Source organism: Schistocerca serialis, chromosome 10 (genome assembly GCF_023864345.2).
Source record: "Schistocerca serialis cubense isolate TAMUIC-IGC-003099 chromosome 10, iqSchSeri2.2, whole genome shotgun sequence".
In the NCBI taxonomy this organism is placed as follows: Eukaryota; Metazoa; Arthropoda; class Insecta; order Orthoptera; family Acrididae; genus Schistocerca; species Schistocerca serialis.
This window is the reverse complement of record NC_064647.1, coordinates 189,801,646-189,821,129: the sequence shown is the minus strand read 5'-3', so window position 1 is coordinate 189,821,129 and position 19,484 is coordinate 189,801,646. Positions and strand designations below refer to the sequence as shown.

The 19,484-nt window shown below is 37.7% G+C and overlaps 1 protein-coding gene across 10 annotated transcripts in view; it reads right to left on the bottom strand.

Annotated features, from left to right (window-relative positions):
• The window catches only part of LOC126424541 (YLP motif-containing protein 1), a 406,391-nt gene that overhangs the window by 143,138 nt on the left and 243,769 nt on the right, over positions 1-19,484 (bottom strand). For all 10 annotated transcript variants that reach the window (XR_007576188.1, XR_007576187.1, XR_007576189.1 and 7 more), the window contains 3 exons: positions 16,792-17,068; positions 14,101-14,220; positions 11,028-11,204 (listed from right to left, as the gene is read on the bottom strand). Coding sequence is in view for 7 of the 10 variants with exons in the window: in XM_050087281.1 (XP_049943238.1) it covers positions 11,028-11,204; positions 14,101-14,220; positions 16,792-17,068 (574 nt within the window). In the remaining 3 variants the exon portion in view is untranslated. The remainder of the gene's footprint in view (positions 1-11,027; positions 11,205-14,100; positions 14,221-16,791; positions 17,069-19,484) is intronic.

Sequence of the window (19,484 nt, the reverse complement as noted above, 5' to 3'; positions counted from 1 at the left end):
CAACAATTAAACAGTGACGCATTACTAGGATTATTGAAAAAGAATGCATGATGCTGCTGGACCAATCAATGCAGAGAAGATTTTGATAGGATTAAAGAAGCATGCACCAATCTTGCACCAGCCAGATATGTCAAAAGACTTCTTTATTGCTACTGATAATTCAAGCTATGGCTTAGGAGCACATCTGTTCCAAACTGAACAACAAGAAAATGGACTGGACATAAGAATGATAAGATTTGCCAGTTGTATATTGGTGAAATGTGACACTGTGACAGAACTGGAAGCATTGGCCATTGTCTTTGCATTAAAAAAAATTCCATTATTATGTCTATGGGAAGTATGTGAATGTTCAATGCGACCATCAGGCATTAATGCTTTCTTGTAAATTGCTACACTGACATTTAGCTAGAGGGACTCTGGCACTACAGGACTATAACTTTGAGATAAGACATGACAATGGGCCAGACCACGTTGTTGCGGGTACTCTTTTGAGATTGCCACAAGGAATGTCAGAATTCACAGCAATAGTTGAGAATTCTATGGAATTTAAAGTTTTGTTCATAAAAGACTTGACGTATCGAGAAAGATACACAGAAATGTGGAAAAACTTGTAAAAGTCACAGGAAAATGATCCTATGTGGAAAAACATTAGGGACGTCCTCAAACAACAACAAGATAGTGTCTTGCATTAATGTTACCAGTTACATAGTTACATGATAAAATTTTTATTCTATAAAATGAAGGAGCCCAACAGTGGATGGTGTGTGTGCATCCCTACAGATCAACTTGAAGATTTAATCTGGTTCACCCACTGGGATTGGGGACATTTTGTAATTGTCAAAACTACACTTAAAATTAAACAATAGTGTTACTTCCCAAACCAGAAAAAGACAGTCCAAGAAGTACTGAGAAAATGTGACATATGCCAAAAGGCACAGCCAAACAATAGGTGCAGGGATACAGAATTACACCCAATAATAACACAAAGACCTAGAGAGGTAATTGCAGTGGACATAACAGGACCCCTACTGACAGCTCAAGGGGGGGGGGGGGGGGGGTCAAATACATCCTAGCTATATATGATTTATTCTCCAAACATCTGAAAATGTAGGCTTTGCGTGCAGCAACTGCTAGCAGTACTGGGAGAAAGCTAACTAAAGATTACTTTAGAACAATTGGATACCCTACCACTGTTATAACAGACAATTTTACTGGAAGCAGATGGAAAAATATAATGGAAGAATATGGAATAAGACATGTCTTAATATCAAGATTTTCACCTAGCAGTACCGCATTTACCCGAATCGAAGCCGCACTCGAATCTAAGCCACACCTGAAAAATGAAACTCTAAATCAAGGAAAAAAATTTTCCCGAATCTAAGCCGCACCTGGAATTTGAGACTCGAAATTCAAGGGGGAGAAACGTTTTAGATCGCAACTCCAAACCGAAACAAAGTTGGTCCATTGTAATATGAGACAATTTAGGTCGAATGAATGACGATAAAGCTACAGTAGTTTGGTACGTGTGGTAAACTTAGCAGTTAAGCTTTACCACGTAGTCATTGCTATGCGTCAGGTGCTCCGTCCGTATTTATACTAGAGAGCCTTTTTCACGTGCTTTGTCTGGTTTGAATTGATTACTTATTTTTCTTTGATCTGATAAGTGCCGTTCTCTTTGTTATAGGTTTTTCGTCACTCTAAGCTCAAAATGCATTATTATACTGTGGCATGCATTGTTTGTCGCATTCTCATAATGCGTGTTTACGGCCTGTCGCCGCTCGCGGCATGGATTGCTTTTGTGCACCTACCGTCGCTTACAGTTAAAAAAAAAGAGAGAGGAATCGTCTCATTAGCGAAACAATGGCAAGAGACTGCTATTTGTTGTTACTTACACTGCCGCTTTCTTTGATAACGATCAACAAGAACCAAATAATAGACTGCATATGATAGATGTTCTGAACAAAAGTTTAACGAAAATTTTTCTCCGTTTGAACATTTCTGCAGACGCCTCTTTAGTACATTACATACTGCACAGAAATTAGAGTCATCTTAGGTTTAAAAATCTAGTCAGTTGCCGTGCTTCATTTCTGACTGTATCACTATTCAGCATAGGAATAATACGAATATAAACATGACATGATATGTATGTTCTTCTGCGTTTGCTGTTGTCTCACTCTAGTTTCATAGTTTATTAGGAAGACAGGATTTAAATGAGATAACAGGAAACACGTAGGAATACATGGCAAAATGTTTACATTCGTATTATTCTTATGGTGAAGAGAATACTGCATGTGATTCACAATTCACAAAAGTTCCTATTAGCAACCATCTCTTGTCACAGGTAGGAATAAATTCAGAACGTAGAGTTGGCCATATTGACAAACATCCCAAACAGTCTTGCCAGTCGGATTTTCGTAGTACATTGAAAGGCTGCTACATTCTAAGACGAACAATATGGAATTTGTATTTACTTCATTGGATAATGTATGAAAATGCAGTGGTCGAAACTCGGGGCAGAGAGAAAATCTCATCTTCCACCTTTTTTTTTAAATTTGTTTACTGATGCAGAGGTTTTGGCGCCAGTATTTATCTTTGTGCCTGCAAAGCATGCCTGTGTAGTGCTACATATATGCGACGGCAGAAGTTAGTTGTGGCAGCACCTACCAACATTTTTCAGAACTTCCGCTTACTTTGCACTCGATTCTAAGCCGCAGGCGGTTTTTTGGATTACAAAAAGCGGAAAAAAGTGCGGCTTAGATTCGAGTAAATACGGTAACCCAGTAGAACGAATGTTCAGAGAATTAAACAGATTTAACGGACCTACATGTCTAATAAGGAAACAAACTGGATTGAATATCTAAACAATTTTGTTGAAATATACAATGATTTACCACTCCTATCAACTGGATTTACACCAAATGAGTTAATGGGTAATAGTCAGGAGAAGAATGAATGCACTAAGACTATACCTAAGTTGCAAAACAAAGATATGTCACACCAAGAAAAGGTGGAGATGGTGTTATGAAATATTACTATGTAAGTAGAACTCCGTAAAATGAAGTTCGACAAGAAATTAACCAACCAACAAGAATAGGCAGTAAATGAATTTGTATACATCCCAAGGCATCACTTTTAAAGAAGCAGAATAAGAAGTGGCACCTACTATATAGAGGTTCCTACATGAAGAATGTTACTTACTAGCAGAAGTAAACACTGACAAAATGAAAGGGTTGTATTGTTACAGAGATTTAAAGAGATACCTTCACTAAATGGTAATAACTACAGAAGTGATGTAAATAACATTTTTCTGCCGAGTGTTGGTACACTTGTATAAGTATTGTACATAGTAGTTATAAGTGATATACTTACTGCATTTCATAAATTTGGGTCTTGTTAATTTTAAAATTGTACTTTAGGTCACTTGACAACCAGAAAATGCAGAAAACTAATATAAAGAAACTAGAGTCAATCAGGCCAGAGATATGTGAATCACACTCTAAGATTAGTGAATTTCTATATCATTTCAATATTTTATATACTGAATTTTATTATTTGTGCTAGATTAGGAAAAACATTGCACTTTGTTTGTTTTCTACTTCTTGTATGTAATTTAAATGTTCATGTATTATCCTGTGTCTTTAAATGAATAATTAAGTGGATAGATAACTTTTGAGCACATACATGTGTTGACCGTAAGTTGTACGCGAGTCTGTATATTTTCTAAATTATTGACTCTGGCTCAGCTTGAGTAAGATTTTGTGTACCATTTGGCTACAGGTTGACTAAAGAGAATTTCTTACTAAAGTATTCCGAACTCACTTATGATTGACATACCGAACATGGACATTTGTCCTATTCTTTCAAAAAGTAATGTTACCCGTATGAATAATGATGAATGTAATAAGAGTTTATACAGAAGGGACTGTGCACTGTGATCAACACAGGTCTTATCTGATCCGATGATGATTAACGTAGAGGATGAACTGAATTAATGTCAATGTTTACATGATCCTTGTCAATATCTTTTGACATAAGCCACAAAATGTAATCAACTAACAAGGTCATTAATTATGTTATAACAAAATGAAACTGATGTAGCTGTTGTGTGGAATGTAAAACCACCGACAGTGAATTGGACAGTGGAACATGTGTAACTAAAAACTGTGTAAAGAAGGTGAGATAGACATGTGATAAACTATGGATTTTTTTAAATAAACAGTATCATAACTTTCAAAATGATTTTACGGACACCCATAGAGTGAAATGATATTAGTTGCAATGATAAGAGACGTTGATTTCAGTTAACAACTTAAAACAGTACAACATGCCAGACCTTTAGTGGTGCAGTCACGTCTATGCTATGGGAGTAAGATATTTTGAATCAGACTATATCTGCTGTGGTGCACCAACAATGTGTACTATGGCACTGGCTCCATTGCATCATGCAGCAATGTTTATAAACAGTGCTGGTGAAAACAAAGTATCACGACGGACACCGCAAAAACCAACTGGTGCTGTGTCGTTTACAAAATATTATAAATAAATAGTGGATCACTACATTGAAATGAGAGGACAGTGTTATGATTCTGGGTCATACAATGAGTTGTATATCAAGTGAATCTGTGTGTGTGAAAGCGAACCCTAATCTAACCGTTCTTTTGCAGAGCACCACCAATATATGACATGTATACTAACACTAATTTTCGACTTTCATGAACCCTTTGTGAATGAGCGGAAAATGGGAGGCGACAATCCTGGTGTGTTCCAGTGCAGCTTGTGGTCCAGCAGCAGATCCAGACTTCAAAGCAGCCCCACTTGCTGACGTTCTCGAGACTCGACATGGTGGAAGACCTTCTCATCATCGGCACAACAACCGACGGTTTTAATGACTTATGTCAAATCAAAAACTTTTAAAATATTGTTGTAGAAATGAGTTCCTATGAACTAGTCACAGAAATTTTCATAATAAATACTCATATAATTATGATATGAACTTATTGTCAACAAATGCTTGTTAATACCACAAAATTCTATACCAAACACAGAAAGTAAGTAGTTATGGGTGTCATGGATCCCCTCGGATAGCTTTATTCCCAGTTTTCCATATCCAGCAAACCCAAATTGGGGTGGGGAAGTAATGGTCTCCGCCGTTATTTCTGAGGCATCTTTAAGTACCGAAGTAAACCTGACTATTACAAAAATACTTATTGTTATATATATAAATCCATCTCGTATGTTAAGAGGGTGAGTCAAATGAAAACCTTAAATAATTTTTAAAATATTATTTATTGTGCAGAAGTGGTACAAAGCTGTAGCACTTTTCAAAATAATCTCCCCCACGCTCAATGCAAGTCCTCCAGCGCTTACAAAGTGCATAAATTCCTTTCGAAAAAAATTATTTTGGTAGTCCATGCAACCACTTATGCACTGCATGGCGTACCTATTCATCAGAACGGAACTTCTTTCTCCCATTGTGTCTTTGAGTGGTCCAAACATATGGAAATCACTTTGGGCAAAGTCTGGTGAGTATGGCGGATGAGGAAGACACTCAAAATGCAGGTCTGTGTTTGTTGAAACTGTTGTAAGGGCAGTGTGGGGCCTTGTATTGTCGTGTTGCAAAAGGACATCTGCTGACAGCAATCCACGTCGCTTTGATTTGATTCCAGGCCGCGGATGATTTTTTAGGAGATCTGTGTATGATGCACTGGTGACAGTGGTCCCTCTAGGCATGTAATGCTTCAAAATTATGCCTTTTTGTTCCAAAAGAGTCAGCATAACCTTCCCTGCTGATGGTTCTGTTTGAAACTTCTTTGGTTTTGGTGATGAGAAATGGCACCATTCCTTGCTCGCTCTCTTCGTTTCCAGTTGGTGGAAGTGAACCCAGGTTTCGTCCCCAGTAACGATTCTTGCAAGGAAGCCATCGCCTTCTCATTCAAAGCGCCAAAGAAGTTCTTCACAAGTATCAACACGTCTTTCTCTCATTTCAGGAGTCAGCTGCTCTGGCACCCATCTTGCAAACACTTTGTAAAACTGGAGCACATCATGCACAATGTGGTGTGCTGACCCATGATTAATCTGTAAACATGCTGCAATGTCAGTGTCACTCGGTGGTTTTCCTTCACTGTGTCTTCAACTGCTGCAATGTTCTGTGGAGTTACAACTCACTGTGCCTGACCTGGATGAGGAGCATCTTCCACTGAAGTCACACCATTTGCGAACTTCCTACTCCATTCACAGACTTACTGCTGTGACAAGCATGCATCACCGTACTGACCCTTCATTCATTGATGACTTTCAATAGGTTTCACACCTTCACTATAAAAAAACCAAATAACAGAACGCTGTTCTTCCCTGGTGCATACTGCGACAGTATGTGTGCATCTGCACTATGCTGCCATCTACAGGCCGTTCTGCACGCTGTTTGTAGCACGCTTACCAACTTACCGGGCGGCGTGAAATTTCGATTTGTTATTACAAATTTAAGGTTTTCATTTGACTCACTCTCGTATATTAACAACAACATCAAAACTATTATGACTCTAAGTATACTGAGACTATCACCCGAAGAGTGAATAATTATGACTAAAATCAGTGCATATCGTGGCTGTTGTGGACTGTTAAAAACAATTTTGTCACTAAATTTTTTTTAACAGCCCTGGGTGCAATATATCACCCATGCCTCTATTTTATAGTTTATAAAAACATTTTTTATTATTTTTTGAAATATGTGATATCATGAGAGACAAGTGTGTTATCAGAGAAACAGTTTGGTTTTGCTAGTGCAGAGACGGTGTAACAGTGACTTAACAAACCACAGAAAATATACTGAAAACAATGATATCTTTTAATTATAAGAACAATTATTATTATCACTGATTTTTATTTGCATTCTTTCTTCTTGTTCGAGTAGCCATGATGCTAGCAAGACACTTTAATCTGCTGCCTATGTTAAGGTCTGGCATTATTACTATTATGTAAACTACATATTGTAAATTATTGGAGAAAAAAAAGAGTATAATGTTATCCAAGTTTATCTCATATTTTCTGTAAGAATATTAATTATCTTGATCCTCTGCATTCCATCTTTGTTTCGCTGTGGATGCTCTGCAACACTGCCAATAGCGGTAATATATTTATATGAGTTTATTGGCAAGAGTTATAGTTTTATTTCAGATTGAAAATGATGAGAACAATTATGTAATGCTGATTAATGTTTCTTATAATCGAATTCAGTCAGTTATTTTCACGTAATCGGAACAGATTGATTCTGTGATACACCGATGTTCATTTATCTGCCGCCATTTCATTTCATGAAAGCTTTACACGGCAAGTTTAAATCGCTAAATAATTCAGACATTTATATTTGCCATTGTAAAAAGAATCCACGTAAAGGTTACTTGACTGTACATCAAAATCTATTCTATGAGAAACTATTTTAACTTCTACCATTCTTTGCTGGTGTCAGAGCATAAAACTTTCTCAGCTAAAGCTCGGAAATCTTTTCAGTAAAATTCATCTATGTTGTGTGTCACCCTGTTATAAAAATGAAGTGATAGTCAAGAGTGAAATAAGTTTGTATGAAAGTAGGCAACGAACCTAACTGAATAATTTTAAAGAGATACACTTCTTTACAGACAACATATGAAATGGTTGTGTGTTTCAATTAGTTCACATTCATGCTCATGTCATATTCTAGTCAGGTAATGCAGTAATTGAATGACAATTTAGAACTGTAGGCATATTTAAATATTTATGTAGGATGCTGCTAAATTTACGCATTCACAACACCGTTTAAAACACAGCACATCTTTCACGAAGGCGCCAGGCGAATTTGTATCTGATTTTTTGAATAGGTATATTTTTCGTTTATTTTTGGAAAATTTGGGGGTTACAATATTCCACCTCAGTATGACAAACCTATGTTCACTAACCCCTGCATCTGTTTTGATACTTGTTATGAGCTTAGGAATATTTGTTGCTAAGAGGTCAAGTGCATTTTCACAACCATTTGTTATTCAAGTGGGCTCATGAACTAACTGCTTGAAATAATTTTCTGAGAATGCGTTTGGCACAAATTCAAATGACGTTTAATGCTTACCTACGGTTTTAAACATGGATTTTTGCCAACGTATCGAGGGTAAATTAGTCAGCATCAATTATAATTTTATGAGTCATCTGAGTTGGTAGGTCAGTAAAAGCAACTAATTATTTTATTTCGGTTGCCCATACTAACTCACAGGAACTATCTGCTTCAATTTCACTACAAGATAAACTACTTCTAAAACACGCCACCGCCATCTGTTTTTAGCCTATCCCTTCAGAACACCATTAGGTTCTTTGCAAAAACTTCGGCTGAACTTATCTCCGGCTTTAGCCAGCTTTCAGTGCCCATTACGATTTGAGCATCAGTGCTGTCTATTGGCGCTCAGAGTTCTGGTACTTTTCCAACACAGCTACAACAATTTACAACTGTTGTACTGATGGTTCCTGTATCTGCTTTCTTCCTACATTTGGCCTGCACCCTTTGAGGCTGAAGCCCTTTTTTGTATTTCCATAAGACCCTCTAATGTAAAAACCTGCCCAGTCCATGCCACACAGCCCCTGCTACCTGCATAGCCACCTCCTGCATGTCGTGAACTCCTGACCTATTCAGTGGAACCTGAAACCCCACCACTCTATCGCGGAAGTTGAGGAATCTGCAGCCTACATAGTTGCAGGATCATTTGAGCTTCTGATTCAGAGCCTCCACTCGGCTCTGTACCAAAGGTCCGCAGTCGGTCCTGTCAACTATGCTGCTCTGCTTTCATAAATCTTCATGCAGTGGCACAGTAGCATTATTCCTCTGTATTTCTCATAGTATACCTCGTTACCCTTCTTAAAGATAGTTACAATAAATGCATTTGTTTCATCGTCAGAAATCATTCCACATGTCCATACTAAACTCATTAGTCTATACAGTCACGGAATTACGGTAGGTCCTGCAGCTTTGATCATCTCCACTGTGATGTCATCTAGTCCACGAGCATTGCCATTTTTCACTTCTAGTACAGCTTTCTCTACATCCAACGTCTGCTGATCATCTTTTCCTATTTCCTCAGTGGTGATGTTTCTTTCGTCTACCTCTATCTCATAACACGTATCTGTTTCATCCTGTCCTCCTCATAGTTTTTGGAAATATTCTTTCCATACTTTCAAAACTACTACTCCCTCCTGCACAGGTTTTCTTATTTTGTTGATAACTTTTGAGTATTTTCTTTCTGCTTCCTTCTGCTACCTAATATACAGTATAGTATCTTCTTGTCATCCATAAAATTCTCTTTTCTTTATTTTGTGATTTTTTTTTCCCAAGGACATATTGTTAGCCAATGCTACAATCTTTCTTGCTGCTCTGCTTATGTGTACTGCCAGCAAAGAATTGTTAGCAGTTAATGTAAAAAATATTGTACATTCCATTTCTGTTTTTGTTCTAAATGGGCACTTTATTCAGCGGCACTTAGACTTGTGGCAGCGCTCCACTTGTGAGAGTACTTGAGTGTAAGCTACTGCCACCCCCTCCTAATTCTCGGGCATAATCGCAACAATGCTGCCACGGTGGCCAGGTTTGCAGTTTGGTATGCCACGTAATATGTAGCATTTAAAGAACACTGATAGAATTTTCATTATGTGTATTTCAATTCAACACAACATTGCCCCCATCCCTCCCCCTCTGGTACCTTACGTAATTTCATTTTCGTGTGTTTACAAAATTGAGGAGTTCAATAAAACACACAATGTACAGTTGCTTGGAATGAGTAAACTATTTTGTCTGATTCCTCATATCAACAATCATTTTGTCAACTACAGAGTAATCATTACATTTAAACTTTGGCTCATTAGAGTCCAACTAGGTGATAGGAAATTTACAACGAATATCGATAAGGAATTGAGTTAATGTTACTTTAAATCCGTCTTGATTGCAAATTTTTTTATTATTCATATGACCGGTTTCGGTTCATTCAGAACCATCTTCAGATCTGTAAAAATAATTATACTAATTTACTATTTCACGAAAGCAAATCTTTTTCATCCTATCTTATCAACATCAAATGTACCAGAACGTACCTGATATTTAAGTTACAGGAGTAACCCGTCAAATTCAGCAACTTTCACATGCTACGTCACATAAAATTGGTTGGCAGAGTGCACGTCATTTATATTAATTATGACACTATTACCGACAGGTGGCGTCTGGTACATTTGTTACATTCCATTTGCACATACTGTATTCAGTAGATCTTTTTTATATTAAAAATATTTAATTAAAATATGTAGATGTCAAAGCTAAAATCTGTACTTGTCAGGATTAAAAAACAGTAAAATTATCATTTTTATACGATCTAACAGGCATAGGGCGATTTATATATCTATGGTGCTGGTGTGAACTTGTTTTCTTCTATGGTCTGCTTCCGTGGCACAACACCAAAGTGACGTGCACTCTGCCAACCAATTTTATGTGACGTAGCATGTGAAAGTTGCTGAATTGGACGGGTTACTCCTGTAACTTAAATATCAGGTACGTTCTGGTACATTTGATGTTGATAAGATAGGATGAAAAAGATTTGCTTTCGTGAAATAGTAAATTAGTATAATTATTTTTACAGATCTGAAGATGGTTCTGAATGAACCGAAACCGGTCATATGAATAATAAAAAAATTCGCAATCAAGACGGATTTAAAGTAACATTATAAAATCACTGATTGCTGTTATCCCATAAGAAATTATGTCTGTTTTTGCAAAGAATTGAGTTAAGCTGTGACACATAAAATTGGTAACTGACTGAACTGAGCACACTCAATCTGGAGGTAACAGGTTAATGAGGAATGCAGCCAGTTATTTAGGAATTCTTTACAGAAACATACACATAGCTCAGCACCAGTGTAAGTTAATGATATGGTTACTTTATTTTGATTGTTTATCTTAATGGGCACCAAATTAGTAACCTTCTTAAGCATCTCTAATAAATAAAAGATTGTTAGTTTACACATACCTGAAAGCCCTTCTGCTTTGCATAGCTCCACATTTCTTCAAATTGCTTTACTTTATCATTGATGCAGTCAACAATTATAAAGGGAAAGTATCCATCATTCACTGTTTTCTTGAATGCTTTCAACAATGAACCATGGTAATGCTTATCCATGCCTGCTTCATACTCGTACACCATCACCTGACAGATTTTTATAGATATCATTATCAACAACAACATAACAGAAAAATTTTACTATTCCTAAAACTTTTATTAGTGAGAAATGAATGCTTACTTACAAGAGGCACTAAAAACTGCTACAACGATAGAAGATGGACAACTATTTCACTTTAAGTTAAGAGTTTTTACTATCGATCAAGTATACAGCAGCCAGTAAAGCATATTTATCCCCGGTTTTTTGAATGAACATTAACTGACTTTGGAAAGGAGGATAGCAGCAGAACTCGAGAAAGTGATACAGTCCAAATGGCAATGCAGCATGCCACCACTTACAGAAATAGTGGAACACCCACACAGGTCAAAAACAAACAAATGATACTTCACAGAACACTGATAATACACCGACCAGCATGAAAACTGCAAAGATAATTTCTTTAAAAAAATTATTTTATATTTTGATCACTTTTTTGACACTAATATACCACTTTATGATAAAATATTGTGGTGTGATCCTATCTAATTGTCTAAGAAAAGAAAAGAAAAAGACGATTGTAAACAGTAATACAGATGGATTAACACTTTAAGCAAATTTTGAGGAAGCTCAATGAAGGCAATGCACCACCACTTTGGCTTCATATATGTCACACGCCTCTCTTCACATCTTCAAAAGCATTTATTACCTCTTCTTGCACCAATCACAACATCAAACATTTCAGATATGCTCTGAGAGGTTCCTCTCCCCAGCTTGTCCAGTACACTCCCAAGTGTTCGAACATACCAAGCCATAGCACGAATCTCCACCTCATCGGAGATCTCTCACTGCACTTTATCCTATATTTTTCGATGAGGGCCATTAAAGTGTGGGTGCGCATTGTCACATGTTAGTGTAAAATCATAATCAATAAATTGAGCTAACAGCACGACATGCTCCTGAATGATTTCCTTCACATACTGATGGGCTTTATGGCTTACGTCCTCAATGAAGATCAAATCCGCCCCCCGCAGTCATACTGATTTCTGCCCACACCATAAGAAAACCATCCAAATCAGGTACCCTAGACGTATTCCCTCCAGACCCTCTCTCCACCATCAGGTGATTGCAGTGAGATAATGACTCATTGGTGAATGACACTCACTCCCCTGCTGTGCTCTCCAGCCGTGATATTCTCTTGTGAAATGTAGTCGATGTGTCTCGTGCTCTCTGGTAGTTCTGGGCCTGCAGTAAGCCATCTGGATTGAAAATTGGCAGCTTCCAGTCTTCTTCTGAAGGTTCTATCACTATCATCGACTCCTCAAACTAGGTGGAATCGATTACTTGATTCAACAGCAGTGTGACAGTGGTGGTGAACTTGAAGTTGCAAGAAGTGGTTCTCTATCACCAACACTGCTCTTCTTGGGCCCAATCCTAGTTTCCTTGAATAGTCTCCACTTTCCCTGTACCTTCTTACAATTCTGGAAAATCATGGAAGGTGTAGTTTCCAACACTTCTGCAATGTACGGCATGCTCCGACCATCTTCCACCGAAGCAAGAGTTTTTGCAGCATCTTCAAGGCTTAGCAGCATATTTATTCCAGAAAGCCAATTACAATAATTGATGAAAGATCTCAATAATACATGTCAATGAAAGAGGAACAATACAAGATACAGCAATAAGTGCTACAAGAGTAGGAAAACATTATCGCCTCACATCCAGCGACAAATTTTTCAGGTTGTGCAGGGAAAAACAATTAAGGCTAGTGCAACTGAAAATCAACACTTCACCAACCCTCACAAAGAATCATCAATAACGGCCCTCATCCAAAAATATAGGATAAAGTGCTGCATTTTGATTAAATAGATAATTACACATCAATTATTATGGGTCACATATTTCGTGCTGGTCAGTGTAGAAATAAGTGACCTCTCTATCTTCACACTCATCAGTCAGCCATCTGTGAGAATGCTGAACAAAAATCCATCACTGAAATACCTTACCTCAATACTCACAGTTTTGCCTCTAACACACTCTCTTCATAGTTGAGCTACATTCCTAGATTTTTCCTTCCAATTCTGCTTGTTCTGATGCCCCCATCCTCCCTACAAGTACCTACACAATCAATATTGCAGGCCAGTGGCACGGGCTTCCTAGAGGGCAAATACATGGCTCCCCAGTGGGGTTTTATGTTCAATTAGAAAATATGTATTATCTGACTAATCCTGCTTGTACTTTACCTTCGACCCCCCCCCCCCCCCCCCAAAAAAAAAGTTATTTATGTTCAATAAATATTATGGCAAGCAAATCCTGGATGACATATAAACATGTATACGAGGGTACATCAGTATGCACCAAATGAAAATGGCATCGAGCAGCAGGCAGGAACATCTAACTGCACTTCTATTTCTTCAATGCCAATCTATAATCACATATGTAGTGTGCAAAAAGCTCATGGCACAAGCCACAACAGAGCACTTAATTATTGCGCAAGATAGGAGTTACTCAGTATGAACAATGTCCTCATAAAAATACAGCTATCCTATGAGAGCAAACTGGCTGGAACAACAAGAGAAAGCAGGACAACAGTAAGGGGTCTCAATCTATTACATCTGAAAGCAAGTCAAGTGCCGCCTTGCTCAGTGGTAGGCATGAGGAGTATCTCCAAATAGTAATGAGGTTGCTGCTCTATGAGACACAGTGGAATTTCATTCAATTACCTCAAATTGCTCAATTTAACACAAAATGCTCTCACTTTTCAAGTGCTGGGGTTGGACCTTAAGTACTACATACTTCTGTCAAGCATATTCCCTCCTGGCATCGATTTCAAATATTTTATTGGTGTAATCAGACACAAGCAGATCACTAAATGTTAATATTATTAGCATCTGGCAAATATCAATAGGTTTGCAAACTTCAGTGTCTAAGAATACAAACTGTCATTACCTTGGTAATAATCTTCCGCCCTGTTTCTGGATCTTTATCTTCTTTCTCAGATTCGACCATAAAGTAATCATCAAGGCAGAGAATTCTAGGAGCTGAACCACCCATTTCAACTTCTTTATCCTGTATAATGAAGCACACAAAAATGAATGTCAGAAGATACTTTGAACACATTACACACTGCGCAACAAAAATTTACACTATAGATATCTTGCATGTAGCTCGTAAAACACACTATGCAGGTGCCTCTCTGGTTATGACTTTTATCAACAAACACTATACATCCCACACAAATAAAATGATGCTACAGGCTTTAGTATCTGTTCGTGAGTCCCTTCCCTATCTCTCCATTGTATTGTAAACTGAGCAACAGAAAGGAAAACAGCTACAGTGGCAACTCTGGATTAGAATAAAAACTGTGCACACACATCCTCAGGGACGCACACCAAATGTCCACAACTACAGATCACATAAATAATTGCACGAATAACAGGATGTGTGTGTGTGTGTGTGTGTGTGTGTGTGTGTGTGTGTGTGTGAGCGTGTGTGCTGGAACCCTCTGTCTTATTTGGAAACCCAGAATATATGTAATCTTTCATTGTGGTCTACACACATTCTTGTTTGTCAACCCAGCATTTTTCTTTATCTGCCACATTTTTTTATTTAAACAGGCCACAATATATGGGGATTAGATTTTACAGGTATTCTGTTAATACATAATGTAACTGTACCAAGCTTACCCACCTCGTAAGTGTACAATTACCCCCATCCAACCCTATTAAAAAAAGTGAACTAAACACAAGATTCTATTGAAACTAAAAACTGCTGAAGGGTGATCCCTAGTTGTTTCTCTAGCATCACTCTCAGTGTTGCGTGCAGCATTTGCTAGATCTATCAACATTCACAACTAATATCATTAGTAATGCATTGCTGCTGTACCAGAACTTAATGCTGAAAGACACTTTAAGCAGAAGATTAAGTAAATGATACCATAACAGTGATTTCTGTATCTCCTCTCCTTTGTGTGCTTAAATGATAAATATGAATGAAATATGTATAAGGACTGTTCTTTACATCCTCACATAAACAATGAAAGATAAACTTTTTTGTATAAATCATGCACTGTTTTTCAAAATATTTGCCTCTAAAATTTACACATTTGCGCGTGTGTTTGAATTAATTCTCAAAACATTTTTCCCACTTTGATGTCAATACCTCAGAAACATGGTTTTGTTCAATTTGACTCCATCTAGAGGTGATAAAAATCGTTACCCACACATTGTATGTTGGATGTGAGGGAACAAAAAGAAGTTACTAGGCATTAAGTGAGGTGAATTATTGGCAACAGGACATTAATTCGACATTTTTCTCTGCCAAATAATCAATTGTTTGATGTGAAAAGAAACAAGCACTCATCTTCTTCTAAGTTCTTCACAAAAGAACTAATTCTGTTGCTTTCGGTTAAGCTCAGAAACATCCAAAACAGTTGACTACTGTTCAGTTTCTGACCTGTATGAATACATCCAATATTTGTCTCTCATTATGATGATCTGCATGGATTTCACAGCCTCTCAGTTAAACTTTTTGCACTTATTCCTATAAAAACCAACAAAGTGTCTGTTTCTGATTTCAATCAAACTGTATGGAATTCAATTTGGAATAAATACTTCCCACTGCTAAACGATTGTGCAAAACCATATGTACCACAGTCTTCCATATTCATAGGAAGCCTCTATTTCACAACCAGTGACGTGCCGATCGTCTCTGACTATCTCACACACAGCATTGGCGATTTTGGAGTGACTGCCAATCTTGGTTGAATTCATTGCAAATGGCAGCATTACCCTGATAAAATTCTGCAAATCAACTGCATACATTCTCCCACCAAGATGATCAACTGTGGAAGCATGAACAAAGTGAAACACGGCAATTTAGTCGAGTTAAGCAGCCACAAAAATGGTAAAAAGCTGTCCGACACAAACCCTTGTGTGCAGTTTCAATTTTGTAACAACACACTTCCTGTTATTTCTCACTGTAAAGAAACCGGTGGGATATATTCTCAGCTCCCAACGTTTTACAGCAACAAATGACAGATTTTAAAACAATAGTAATGTCACATCTCAACAGCACCACGTATTGGGTGTTTGTCAAAACTCAAAGGCAACCCTGCGCTGGACTTGTCAATATATACAGGCAAACATAAACTTCCTGGTCTCCATCTGGAAATCTGTACCCTAAAGAAGTGACATCTGAATGCAAACACTTAAGACACCACATCATATTTCTTATGCCATTGCTGAATCTATCAGAATCTCCTTTTTCATCAAATGTGATCGTTTTATGAAAATCAGGTTTTTTCATTTTTACGCTTTGGTGGCAGTCTCCAATTACACTCAAAATTAATGACAGTGTGCCGACCAGAGCAGATCCAAATAATGTGAAAGTCTGAAACAAAATTAACATCCCCCCTCCCCGGAGAAGAAAAAGGAAATCCTACAAATAAAAATGACTTACAGCAGAGAAACAGCTCATCAATACTAGTAGCAGAACAGCAATTACAGAATTATTTTGTATCGATGTTTATAATACTCCACAATCAATACTACACTAGACATTCAATTTGCACGGCACACACACACACACACACACACACACACACACACACACACACACACACACACACACTCTACCTACCTTGATGAGTTTTGCGACAAATGTCTTCCCAGACCCGGGAGGACCTCGAAGTATGACGACGATCCTCGTGGGGCGTTGCAGTCTCCCAGGACTCTGCAGCAAGTCTTCCACCATGACAGAACGTACGACTGGTTCCTGAGTCGAAGGAGCAAGTGAGGGAGGCGGCGGGGGTCCATCCATAGTGGCTGGGATGCCGTCGCCAATTGCCGAGTTGTTGCTGATGGGAGGGGGTGGCGGAGGAGGGGGCGCCGCATCTGCAAGGGCATTCTGGGCCTGGCTGTAAGCAGTAGAAACACACATCATAGCTCCAATATCCAAATATGCTGACAAGTTTTGTAAGGTAAAACTGATACTTCCAGTTTTCCTTTTGACTTCTCTCCTCTGGTGACAACCTCTTCCCTCTCACTACATCACGAGTCCAACATGACCTTTGTATTTAGTTAGAGGTTAGCTTCATTTCTCTGCCATGTTATTCTCTTGTATCCCATTTGAGAAGCTCCTGCTGCAAACTCTTTATAAGTACACTGTAAGGTTATGGATATGCCATATTTACCTGAGTATAAGACAACCCTGATTATAAGACAACGCCCCCCCTCTCCCCCCTTCTTCCCAAGACGCTTTTTGAAAAAAATTATTTTTGACATATTTTGACTGATCAAAACTACAAACTGTTTTATTGACATAAACCATCTTCCTAAATAGTTAACATTATACTTATTCTAAATCTGTGCCACTGATTCAATGCCTATATTTTGTTTACACAAGGATAAGTAACAAAAACAAAAAGAAATGGTATACATTAATTTGCGGACCGTTTCTTATCTACATTTTCTGCTTACTGACTCTGTCATCTGTGGTATCACTATTTTTAATCATTATCCTAATATTTATATCTCTGTTGTCACAAATATTCAGCTGTTTTTTCCAAATATGTTGCCATTTCTGAAGATGTGGTTAATGTTACAATGCCTCTTGATCCAAATGCATCGTCTGCTTGCCGTTCTCTGATCGGCTGCATAGAACCAGCAGCTGACATCTTTTGTTCCTATCATACACCACAGTGCAGCACAAAACAAGTAAGTATGCCACTGGCACCTCTCCAGTCTTTCACTGACTCCTGCGGAAATGAGTACTAATGTTGAGTATTTGTCCAATTTTAAAGTCCATTCAATTCTGATTACAAATGGATTCAGGTAGACTGCAGTTTAAACACAGCAGATCTTCCTAAAAAGCCAAAGTACTACTTATAGATTCCCATAGTTGGCAACATGATGTAATTTGCTGCCCACTCACTATTCCCCTCCCCGCACTCATCTAGTTATCAGCCAAGCTCATATCACTGTTTCCACTCAAAAACTTCGGTACAGTTGTTCTCCAGCAACTGTGAAACGTGGACTTGTAGGGTGCAAGTTATATGTAACAACGGCTACTAATACGTAAATCAAAGACCATAATCACAATTTAAAAAATTCTTGAAGTTTCGCTCATTCTGCGATCTATTGATGTCTATTGCTACCGTCTTAACAACGGGTCTTGTGCTGTAATTTATTCTCACAATAACAATTACAGCCAGTTTAATATGATGTATTTCTTTTGTTAGACATTTCATTCTGAATTAATTTTCCTTCCTGTATTATCTGAATATCACCATCATTTTCTAAAGTTGATTGAAATCTTGTAATTTTTTTAGCTGCTACTCTGATATGTGAACAGCAACAAAATTTCTCATTTGAAGCCCCCTTTAGTAAATCATTACAGTCTCTCATAATCAAGTAAAATACTATCTGGGTTCAGAATCAAGTAATGTTATATGAAGGACAACATTTTCGTTTTCAGATGTTACCTTTATTTAAAAAGCAGCATTAATATTTCTACACAGTATCCATGTACATATGAGAAATTTTAATCCAAACCTGTTCAAACATGATAAGAGTTTGTAAGATGATAGAATTTAGTGCTATTTTCTCCTGTGTTTCAAAAAATTGTAGATAGAGGATAGTTCATAGTTCATCATGTATTCTTTGTATGAGCGTACCAGAGTTAAATGTCATTTGATTGTTCGAGCAACATTGATAAACGTATGGAGTGCTTCAGCATATTGGGAAATCTTGGCCTGTTCATATGCAAGTACTGATTTTCCAGTCATGCCCTACCAAATTCTTCAAAATAAATCTGCACGTAATCTCAACAGTCAAAGCTCCATCTGTAAATGTAAGACTGCCCCTATATGCTTTATCAAACAATGTAAAAATGTTAACTATAGCTTAATCTGGGAATAAAAGACAACTCTGTATTTTTGGAATGACAATTTTAGGAAAACCTCATCTCATAATTGAGTAAATACAGAAGTTACTCCTGGAGTATTGATATCTATACCTTAAACATAGTTGCCTAGCACAGCAGTACTGCTGCCAAGGGAACCCGCAGTGATTGAGAAGCTCTGGTGCCAGCCATTACAGGTGGTGCAGAAGGCAAGTAGTGAAGGGAGTCGTGGGTGGATGTCAGATGTGATTGGATGCTATATGACCGCATGCCGCGAGAAGTTCAATAATTCTGTTAAATGTTGCAGTGTTCTTGGATGGAGTCGATGACTCATCAATATTAGAAGTGAGTCGTTAGCAAAGATCAGTACAAGTAATGGTTATCCCAGAAAAGTAACAACAAGCTGAAATGAAAGTGAATGTCAGTACATG